General features: G+C 33.7%; 1 protein-coding gene across 2 annotated transcripts in view; it reads right to left on the reverse strand.

Moving 5' to 3' along the window:
* LOC123887366 (LEAF RUST 10 DISEASE-RESISTANCE LOCUS RECEPTOR-LIKE PROTEIN KINASE-like 1.2) overlaps window positions 1–4,304 on the reverse strand; it is a 30,327-nt gene extending 26,023 nt beyond the window's left edge. The window contains exons 1-3 of one of the 2 annotated variants that reach the window (XM_045936686.1): window positions 3,438–4,232; window positions 2,925–2,954; window positions 1,148–2,435 (exon numbers count right to left, since the gene is read on the reverse strand). In XM_045936686.1, the coding sequence (XP_045792642.1) occupies window positions 1,336–2,435; window positions 2,925–2,954; window positions 3,438–4,227 (1,920 nt within the window). In that variant the 5' untranslated portion in view covers window positions 4,228–4,232 and the 3' untranslated portion in view covers window positions 1,148–1,335. Of the gene's footprint in view, window positions 1–1,147; window positions 2,436–2,924; window positions 2,955–3,437 lie in introns of those variants that run through there. The other variant, XM_045936681.1, reaches the window with a different exon arrangement.
* Window positions 4,305–12,388: the final 8,084 nt, after the last annotated feature.

Raw genomic sequence — 12,388 nt, forward strand, 5'->3', positions numbered from 1 at the left:
TATCTTGTTGAAAAATAGGGTAATTTTTTTTCACTATAAAAAATAATCACCCATTTTTTTTTGTGTAAATCTACTAATTTACGGGCTGGATAGCGTGTTATCCAAATGATTTTTTTGCTTTTTTTAATATCAAATGACTAAACCATGAATCACTATATTTGTTTATGAAAATTATTCAATTTTTTAAAAGTTTAAAAAAATAATGCGAAAAGTTATCATATTTGTTTATAAAAATTATTCAATCTTTTTTATTTTCGTAAAAAATAGTATAACTCATTTTCAATATAAAAATATTTAATAATCAAATGAAAAAATCTTTAGTATTTTCATAAAAAAATTTCAAGAAACATAGCACTAGTGGGTTTTTTGGGTTGGGTCCGGTGTTACCCGAAACCCAATTTTTTTAATGGGTTTTTCATTTTTGAAATCCATATCCACCCAATTGCCCGACCCAACCCACTTTTTTGGGTTGGATTGGGTGGGTTTGACCGGATCGACCGGATTTGCCCAACCCATGTACACCCCTGGGCCGGTCGAAAATTAAGATTTTGTCCAACACTTTCTTCTACTATGAGCAACTTACAAAAGCGACAAATTATTTTGATCAAGCTCACATTTTGATTAGAAAGGCTCTGCCACAATATATTATGGTAAATAATGGTAAGAAGTCTTTTACATGAAAAAAAACTATGACTCAATAGATAACATAGTACCTGAATTTTTAACCTTGTTTAAATTTATTATGTATCCGAAGAAACCACATCAATAATCCTTTAGTTTTTGGAGCAAACAAATAAGCAACCAAAACAAAATGGAATAAGCAATAACTTAATAAGAAAGGGTTGTTAGGCATAAACATCTGCTGGGCTGCAACTAGGGATATGGTGGATGAAGCTAGTTGCGGTATAATTTATGAGTAATATTGTAAATTGAATCGTAGTATTTGAAAACAATTTATAATCTATAAACTCTAACCTTGTAGTGATAATAGAAAGGTAGACACAATTGACCGAACTTCGTGATCAAATATCATGTGTTCTGTTGTGTTTGTGTTTTCATATATTTTTACTTATGAAACAGGTTGTTGTTCTAATATAGCTTATTTTTCATTTGTAGCATATGCAGTCACCGACTTCTAAAGAATATAAGATGATAAAATTATAACTTTATATATATCATGAAGTTTACATGACCAATTTCTCATGCTTTTGCATTCAATATAAAAAAAACTTGAGACATTGCAAACCAGTACCACTTATTTTACAAGACAATTAAAATGGCCGAGATGATCTATAATATTAAAAAGTATATAAAAATTAAATATACCATCAAGTTTTAAGACGTGCGAGACTCTGATTCTGAACTAGTAGGAGACGAAAGCAATGGTTTTGGTGGTATTTCCAATGACTTCATGCTACCTTCTAACATTTTAATCACTTTACTCATTGTAGGCCTATCATTAGGAAATGTTTGAATACACCACAAACCTACAATGGTCATTCTTCTTATAATATCATCTTCTTCGGTGTCCATTATCTCGTCAGGTCTCAAATCACTACCGAGTTCAAGCCTACTGTATACCCAATGAGGAAAGTATATCTCACTCGTGCGGCTTGCATCAGCATTAATGTTTTTCCTTCCACCCACCATTTCTAACAACATAACTCCATAACTATAAACATCAGACTTGTGTGAAACTCCTCCAAATTGTCTACTCCACATTTCTGGAGCTACATACCCCATTGTCCCTCTTTGACCAGACATCGAAATAATGCTCTCTTTTTTCAGGTTGAGCTTTGCAAGCCCGAAATCTGAAATCTTTGGGCAAAAATTCTCATCCAAAAGAATGTTATGTGGTTTTATGTCAAAATGTAAAATTCGAGTGGTACATCCTCTATGCAAGTACTCTAGCCCACAAGCTATTCCTTTCGCAATTTGATACAAATTATCCCAACTTAAAGATGTAATAGTTTCATGTCCCTTATTGTAAATAAATTTGTCAAGAGAACCATTAGACATAAATTCATATATGAGAGCTTTTTTACGACCTTCATAACAAAATCCAAGAAGGGTGACGATATTAACATGTGAGGTTCTAGTAATACTAGCAACCTCATTAATAAACTCTTCGCCATTTTCTTTTGATGAATTCAATATCTTCACTGCAACGAGAGAACCATTGACTAATTTTCCTTTGTACACAACACCAAAACCTCCTTGACCAAGTTTAATTTTGAATGAGTTTGTCATTTTCTTAATTTCTGAAAACTTATATGTTTTTTGCAATACAGCTCCATGATCTTTTAAAAATGCTTCAATGTTATTATCATTCTTTGCCTTAAACCGAAATTTTACTTGTTGTATTGATAACTTGCCTCTAAAATAATATATCATGATGCACATCAGCAATGCTACCATTGCTGCACTTCCAACACCTGTTGTTAGAAGGAGAATTATCTTATTATGTGCTGATGGATGAAAGAAAACTAAATAAATAAAAATTGTAATATTGTATCGTTTTTTCTGATGTTATTTGGGGTGTCTATGACAAAATATTGATCTCCATGTAATCAAAGTGATAGAATTCAATATCTCTCTGTAATCAAAGTTATATATATTGGTAAGCCATGTGCTTAAGGTTTTGTATAGTACAATAGTTTGCTTATGAAAGAAATAGTGTGATCAACATAGATAGGCAAGAAGTTAAGGTTTTCATTATTCATAAATTGTATAGTTTTGGTCTTTGCTTGCTTATCTAAGGAAGGATAACGGTTCTTCTTTTATTGACCATTGCTAAAAAAAATTATGATTAATTATAATGATTACTGATCAATACTAAATAATATAATGATCATTATTAAATATATTACCACAAAATAGTTAAAGGGAGAATACAATAGGAAATTAGATTATAGATGTATTACCTAGAATGATCTTCATTTTCCCTTGCGAATCTGTTAGAGCATAGAGGAATCTGTTAGAGCATTGGTTACACCGAAAAAAATATTAAATTTGTCTTGTATATTTGATAGCAAAACCTTAGTCCGTTATCAATTTTGTTTAAGCCTTGTATTAATTGAGTTGAACTTGATTTTGTTAAAACAAAATAGATAATTGGTTTTTATTTTATTTTATAATTTCTAATATAATTTTCTTTTTGCTATATACCAAGTGACAAACACTACTAATACTCATACAACTATGAAGTTCTAAATTTGAATCCAGGTGAAGACTTTCAACCTTACAATAATGACGTTGACAGTTGAACTAGGCCTTATAGACAATTACTATTTGTATATATATATATATATATATATATATATATATATATATATATATATATATATATATATAGACTCCTAACAATTTTTATTTTATATGAGTTCATTTTCGTTATTTATTTATTTATTTATGAGATAAAGCGATAGAAAACATACTTTTGTGACAGTGTGAGGAATGAGCAATAGATCCATTTGGACAATTATCATAATAGCAAGAGGACTTAACATGTTTCTCAATATCATTATTGTTCTTCCATTTACAATCTCCTTCATCACTTCCCAAACACTTCAAACATTCCTCATCCTCCACAATATACTCCACCTCAAACCCTTCATTCAAACCTTTTTCAACAACATCACCCTCAAAATAACCATCTCGATTATTCTCTATAGGAAAATCTGTTCCTACTGGCACTTGAATATGTCTCTTACAACTCCTTAACACATCATTTTCTTCACCAACATAAAAGAAAGCAGGATTCTCAGGTCCACATGGATAAAAATTTGGTGGATATTGAGAGGAACAATCGTAGTATATGGTGATGTTCTTGATATTTGGGAGATAGTGAAACAAAATTGGGGACAAAAAAGTTTCATCAAATTGAGGAGAACAAAGATCTTGAAAAAGGTCTGGTTTTTGGAGTTTAATGGTGTGAGTTGTGGTGTTGATATCAAGTACTGTGAAATTTTGTAAGGATAACATAATGGTAGTAACGTTGTTTTCGTTGCAGTTAAGGTAAAACGGTTTGCCGGCGCCACAGTTAGGATCGCCATTTTGTCCCCAGAATGGATAAGAGATGTTGGTGATATTTCCACAACTGTAGGAGTTGTCTCTACAACTTGCATAATTGTAAACTGATTTAGATTGTTGAGGGAAAAAAGTGGTTATTATTGAGAAGAAAAAGATGTATTTAATATTTGGGAACACATGGAAATGATTATCCATAATGTTGAGAAGAAGGAAGAAGAGTGCAACTTATGGTAAGAGTTAAATTGATGATGGGGTGGTGAGTTTGAGTTATGCTCTTAAGAGGACCACGAAAAATAGTCAACTGAAAAGTCACCTGGGAAATTTCCACTCTGTTTCCTTAATTAGTTAATTTTTGTTGATATTTCAAGTGTGAGTCGAGTCCCACATTGAATGGAAAATTGAATATTAAACACTTTATAAGTCTTCCTGGTGTTCAGGCGGCGTGTCCCTTTGATGGATCTCCAACGGCAGTGCAAGTGGATAAAATATGGATGGATAAAAAGATTAATAGTTGTGGAGTGTAGGAAAATGCGTCACAGTTGTTTTTTTGAATGTCTAGTAATCTACTCGATGTGGCATAACACTCTGCTGTGGCTAAACTTATCATCGTCATTGCATAATTCTGTATTGGAGAACATTTATCAATTTGCACGTTTCCTAGGAAGTGGCAGGATGTGGGCTGAAAGGTGGAGTGTTATTTGGTTCGCGTATATTGGTGCTTTGTGTAACACCCTTAATTTTTACCCTTTAATTTTATTTGTAAAATGTCTCTTTAATAAAAATGCAGCGGAAACAAACTCATAAACAAAACTAATTTGTCCAAAAGATTCAAATTACTAAGGTAAACACCACGGTTCAATTTAAAAATTCGTAAAGCAATAAATCAACTAAAATAAAATTTAGAGTTCCCCCATAGGACTTCCTAGCAGAGCGACTCAATTATTGAAAACGCAAAAGGAAGACAGCTCCTAATGCCATCTCCGGACTCTCAGCTAAGCATCATTGTTTACCTGAAAACCTACAATTGCACATCGTAGGGGCGAACCAGAAAAGGGGTGAGTAACAACGTCACACAATTAACTGAATTCTATAGTAATATAAGACGTAGCCAAACACATAGTAACAACAAGCAACATATTATCCTTTTGGACGACTGAATACTCACACAACACAACTCTTAAATACCACAGCTCAACAAGCTAATACACACGCGCTACCAACGATTCATCAACTTCATTGCTACATCATTACTACACCATTATAAATATATAATTCGATATCATTATGACATCTTTGCTACCTCATGACTACCTCATAATGATAATAATAATAATAATATATACGTCATCATTTTAATATCTTTACTACCTCATGGCTACCTCATAATAATAATAATAATATATACGACATCATTACGACATCTTTACTACCTCATGACTACCTCATAATAATAATAGTAATAATAATAATAATAATAATAATAATATTAATAATGATACTTCAACAACATTATAATCATTATAATATTATAATTCAACATCGTTATTAATAATATAGCTCAACACTTATTAATAACCAACTACAACAACATGAATAAAACGACACTACTACTAATAACGAACCACGATTTAAGACAACACCAACGATAGTCCAATCTTAGTCAAACTAATTAGTTTACTCTTTTTAACAGCGACCGACCAATACCCGAAACAGCCCCGACTCAAGTAATTTAATTAAAAACTGATTTGCAATTTTAGTTAGAAAATTAACTCAATTTAATAGACAACAATTATGAAATAATTTCAAATCTAGGAACCAGAGAGAGTGAATCATACCAAAGGGTTCTAAATATTCAAAATACTGTACATAATTTTTTGGAAAATTTTCACCAAATTATAATATTTTTAATCATATTTTTACTCTAAATAATTAATTAAAAATAGCTACGAGTGTCCAAAAATTATCAAAGTGGTACCAAAATCCTCGTAAAATTATTTACTATTTTACTGTAAAAAGAAATAAAACAATTGGAGTCTCCTGGAGGTCTCACGCGCCGCCACTCTCCGGGGCTACGACTGAGCAAAGGGAAGTGACACTGTTCACCTCCTTCTTCACCCGGTTTGCTGTAAAACGGGTCGTGCGACCCGGAATCCGACCCGGTTATTTCTCTCTCGTTTCTCAACGATATTCAACGTTCTATATATCGTTTTGATCATCGTTCGATTTTAAAGAGATACCTATAATTATTTTTAAAATTCGGCAATTGAATCGCATGTAAAAAGTGGTTAGAGTATCTCCTTAAAATTGAACAATAACAACGTTAAAAACTCCCAAAAGTTCCCTGTGATGATGTTTTCTCGACTCAGAAAACTCAGGATTGTTTTACGGCCAATTATGACTCTCAAAACCCATAAAAAACCCGACCCCTAGAATTAATAAACTCAAAAACCCGGATTTGTGACTTCTTGAGTTTTTATATTTTTTTTTTCTTTTCTTTTAGAATAACTCGACTATTAACTCGGCAACACACTCAACCTTATCAGTACATAAGATAGGAATTTTCGAACATCAAGACAACACACCAGGATAACAACACCATATGGCACACAACATGATTAGAAAACAACACACATAGGGTAGTAAAAACAACACAACAACCATAACACAAGCAATTGATAACCCGAGAAAGAAAAGGACGGCTGCATTCATAAAACTATAAACTCAGAATCTCCGTGGTTTTTCTCCTCTTTCTTTCTCTCGTGAATCCTCTCTTTTCTTCTCTATTTTATTTTTTCTGTTTCGGTAAAATAGTGGGCAATCCTAATTTGTCACTACTTTAGCCTATTTATAAAAAAAAAACTAGGTTATTTTATGTCTCCAAGTTATGAGGATTTTGTTTTATTATTTAATATTTATTATTATTTTATTACCTCACAATTCATGCCACAAGGCCCAATTTCTCTAACTACTTCTAAATCATTAATTTTCCTACTTCATCTTATGTACTTCAAATTTCCGTCAACTAATTATTTAACATGCTAAAATAATTAGATAATCAGGCAAACACATCTAAACCATTAATTCCTAACAAAATAGACAAGGATTAACTAAATTCTAAATAAACGAATAATTCTAAAAGTCTGGGCGTTACAACTCTCCCCCACTTATAGAATTTTCGTCCTCGAAAATTAGTTACCTCATGCATCTGGCTTCGAGCCCCACAAGGCGAACACCTTCCCTTTCGCCGGAGTAGCATCTCGTGTCCTCCATGGTTTGTCACACTCGGTACTAATATGGCCTGGCTCTGAACAATTAAAACAAATCACGGGATTTTTACACTCATTTGCAAAATGTCCCGGCTTTCCACATTTATAACATTTCAGATTCTTCGCCTTGCACTCAGCGATCTTGTGTCCTGTCTCGCCACACCTATAGCAACGGCCTCCCCCACTTGTGTCATGCCCATCAGTAGTCTTCTGCTTACCTTCCTGATCTACTTTCGGCTTGTCATATGGTTTGCTGCGGTTCTGGCCCGCATTCTTCTTGTCGCTCAAGGCCTTGTAGTGGTTGCTCTTAGCTTTGTTATCTTCTTCATAGATCCGACTCTTATTGACCAAGGTAGCAAACTGACGGAGCTCTTGATATCCAATACCTGCCTTGATCTCTGGTCGCAAGCCATTCTCGAATTTGACGCACTTCGACCTCTCGTTCTCAACATTGTTGTAGTGGGGACAATATCTTATCAGGTCTTCAAATTTGGCAGCATATTCGGCCACCGACATAGTACCTTGGCTCAGCCCCAAGAATTCCATCTCTTTCTTGCTCTGAACATCAGCAGGGAAGTACTTTTCCAAGAAGACCCCTTTGAACCCGGCCCAAGTGATTAGGATGCCTGCCGCTTGCATTCTCTGTCGCGCGTTGCCCCACCAGCGGTCAGCCTCCCCCTACAACATATGGGTTGCCAATGTCACCCTCTGTGAGTCTGTCGACGCCATAGCCCTGAATATTCTTTCAATCTCCTGAAGCCAATCCTGTGCACCCTCAGGATCATACATCCCTTTGAACGTGGGAGGGTTATTCTTCAAAAATCTATCCAGCCTCTCTTCCTCCGCATTACCCTGAATATTCCCAAAGGCCTGGGCAATATTGTTCAACGCGTTTGCAATAGCAAGGTCATTACGTCCGGCCATTTCTCCACACAAAACCCTGAAAAACAAAAGTTAGAAATGATACGACATGGTCCGATTGGACCGACCTGCTCTGATACCAAGTTGTAACACCCTTAATTTTTACCCTTTAATTTTATTTGTAAAATGTCTCTTTAATAAAAATGCAGCGGAAACAAACTCATAAACAAAACTAATTTGTCCAAAAGATTCAAATTACTAAGGTAAACACCACGGTTCAATTTAAAAATTCGTAAAGCAATAAATCAACTAAAATAAAATTTAGAGTTCCCCCATAGGACTTCCTAGCAGAGCGACTCAATTATTGAAAACGCAAAAGGAAGACAGCTCCTAATGCCATCTCCGGACTCTCAGCTAAGCATCATTGTTTACCTGAAAACCTACAATTGCACATCGTAGGGGCGAACCAGAAAAGGGGTGAGTAACAACGTCACACAATTAACTGAATTCTATAGTAATATAAGACGTAGCCAAACACATAGTAACAACAAGCAACATATTATCCTTTTGGACGACTGAATACTCACACAACACAACTCTTAGATACCACAGCTCAACAAGCTAATACACACGCGCTACCAACGATTCATCAACTTCATTGCTACATCATTACTACACCATTATAAATATATAATTCGATATCATTATGACATCTTTGCTACCTCATGACTACCTCATAATGATAATAATAATAATAATATATACGTCATCATTTTAATATCTTTACTACCTCATGGCTACCTCATAATAATAATAATAATATATACGACATCATTACGACATCTTTACTACCTCATGACTACCTCATAATAATAATAGTAATAATAATAATAATAATATTAATAATGATACTTCAACAACATTATAATCATTATAATATTATAATTCAACATCGTTATTAATAATATAGCTCAACACTTATTAATAACCAACTACAACAACATGAATAAAACGACACTACTACTAATAACGAACCACGATTTAAGACAACACCAACGATAGTCCAATCTTAGTCAAACTAATTAGTTTACTCTTTTTAACAGCGACCGACCAATACCCGAAACAGCCCCGACTCAAGTAATTTAATTAAAAACTGATTTGCAATTTTAGTTAGAAAATTAACTCAATTTAATAGACAACAATTATGAAATAATTTCAAATCTAGGAACCAGAGAGAGTGAATCATACCAAAGGGTTCTAAATATTCAAAATACTGTACATAATTTTTTGGAAAATTTTCACCAAATTATAATATTTTTAATCATATTTTTACTCTAAATAATTAATTAAAAATAGCTACGAGTGTCCAAAAATTATCAAAGTGGTACCTAAATTCTCCTAAAATTATTTACTATTTTACTGTAAAAAGAAATAAAACAATTGGAGTCTCCTGGAGGTCTCACGCGCCGCCACTCTCCGGGGCTGCGACTGAGCAAAGGGAAGTGACACTGTTCACCTCCTTCTTCACCCGGTTTGCTGTAAAACGGGTCGTGCGACCCGGAATCCGACCCGGTTATTTCTCTCTCGTTTCTCAACGATATTCAACGTTCTATATATCGTTTTGATCATCGTTCGATTTTAAAGTGATACCTATAATTATTTTTAAAATTCGGCAATTGAATCGCATGTAAAAAGTGGTTAGAGTATCTCCTTAAAATTGAACAATAACAACGTTAAAAACTCCCAAAAGTTCCCTGTGATGATGTTTTCTCGACTCAGAAAACTCAGGATTGTTTTACGGCCAATTATGACTCTCAAAACCCATAAAAAACCCGACCCCTAGAATTAATAAACTCAAAAACCCGGATTTGTGACTTCTTGAGTTTTTATATTTTTTTTTTCTTTTCTTTTAGAATAACTCGACTATTAACTCGGCAACACACTCAACCTTATCAGTACATAAGATAGGAATTTTCGAACATCAAGACAACACACCAGGATAACAACACCATATGGCACACAACATGATTAGAAAACAACACACATAGGGTAGTAAAAACAACACAACAACCATAACACAAGCAATTGATAACCCGAGAAAGAAAAGGACGGCTGCATTCATAAAACTATAAACTCAGAATCTCCGTGGTTTTTCTCCTCTTTCTTTCTCTCGTGAATCCTCTCTTTTCTTCTCTATTTTATTTTTTCTGTTTCGGTAAAATAGTGGGCAATCCTAATTTGTCACTACTTTAGCCTATTTATAAAAAAAAAACTAGGTTATTTTATGTCTCCAAGTTATGAGGATTTTGTTTTATTATTTAATATTTATTATTATTTTATTACCTCACAATTCATGCCACAAGGCCCAATTTCTCTAACTACTTCTAAATCATTAATTTTCCTACTTCATCTTATGTACTTCAAATTTCCGTCAACTAATTATTTAACATGCTAAAATAATTAGATAATCAGGCAAACACATCTAAACCATTAATTCCTAACAAAATAGACAAGGATTAACTAAATTCTAAATAAACGAATAATTCTAAAAGTCTGGGCGTTACACTTTGTAAGGTCGCAACGGAAATATTTTCAAGAACAAAACTGGATTGGCAGAAGATTGGGTACAAGAAATAAAAATATCATGGAAATGGCTAAAATGCAAGGTTATTGGTGGAGTGTCTAGGTTCTATCAGATGAAATTGTTCTTAACAGCTTGACTAGATGTTTAAAATGGAAGTAGGCTGAAGACATATATCAGAAGACAGGTGTGGTTCCTGCATTATTTCTGGATTTTTGCTGCTGTGATATCTTTCAATTGGTCTGTTCGATCTTTTTTTTTATTGTGTTTGATTGGAGTCTTGCTGCTGTTGAATCCTTCTTTTGGTCTGTTAGCTCTGTGTCGGCTTGTTGGTTTGATCCAGGCGTGATGTTCTTAATCTTGAATATTTGATGGCTGACAAAATAAACACTCGAAGATGCAAAGAGGAATGTCTAATTTGAGAAAACAATACCAAAAACTAATAGCTAAGTTGCATAAGAGTTGTTGAAGGAATTCGGAAAGATTCCTAGGCGGGAACTGGCGGCCTGATAGTTGAAACCTGATAGCAGGTAGGCCAACGGATTTTGACGAGGCTTTGATAGTATCTTAATATATTTGGGTTGGGCCTAAGACAATCCTACAAAACCAACTTGTAAGGTAAGGATTGTCTCTACTTAGAAACTCATGTTCATACCATCTCACATCCAATGTGAGATTCATAACGCATACTATTAGAAATATAAAGTTAGTGTTCATTATAGTATGTAGTTGGTTTGTTAATTCTCTACTAGCTCTATATATTGAGCATCTCATGATATCATTTGCTATCTTTTACTAGTTAGTCGATAAAAATTCTAAAGAATTTTCCTTTCCAACAAACTTATTCATACGAGAAAAATCTTCAATGGTTTGATATGTGACTAGTAGTAACACATTATTCATTTATGAGATAAAGAGATATAAAACATACTTTTGTGATGAGAAGAACAGTGCGTGAAAGAAGCAATGGATCCATCTGGACATTTATCATTATAGCATAACTCATTATATTTATCAAAATACTTCCTCGAACAATCTCGTCCTTCGATTCCCAAACAACCTAAACATTCCTCATTCACAATTTCACATTATACTTCACCTCAAACCCTTCACTCAAAACACTTTCAAGTTTATCATAATCGAAAATATCCTCCTCTAGAGGAAAATATTGTCCTACGGGCACTTTTATATGTTTCTGACATTTTAGATTAGGAATTTCTTCAAACAGCTTATCTTCATTGCCGACATGACCAAAAGAAGGATTTGTTAGGTCCACATAGTGAACTTTCAGTTGAATATTGAGAGGCAGTGGAAGTACAATTGTAGTATATGGTGATGATGTTGAAATTTGAAATATATTGAAACAGAGGTGGAGATAAATAAGTATCATCAAATTGAGGAGAACAAAGACACTGGGTTTGGTCTAGTGGTGAGAGGTTTGTATAGGTTCTGGGATCGATCCCTAACTCATTGTAAATTGAGGAGAACAAATATTTAATTTTAAGGAAAGGTCTGTTCTTTTGAGTTTCATGGTATGAATTTGTGTGTCAATTTGAAGTACTGTGAAATTTTGTGAGGATAATTGAATGGTAGTAATTCTGTTTTTGTGGCAGTTAATATTTATGTGGAGGATTGATCCTATATGTGT

The sequence above is a fragment of the Trifolium pratense genome, linkage group LG5 (genome assembly GCF_020283565.1).
Source record: "Trifolium pratense cultivar HEN17-A07 linkage group LG5, ARS_RC_1.1, whole genome shotgun sequence".
Taxonomy (NCBI): domain Eukaryota; kingdom Viridiplantae; phylum Streptophyta; class Magnoliopsida; order Fabales; family Fabaceae; genus Trifolium; species Trifolium pratense.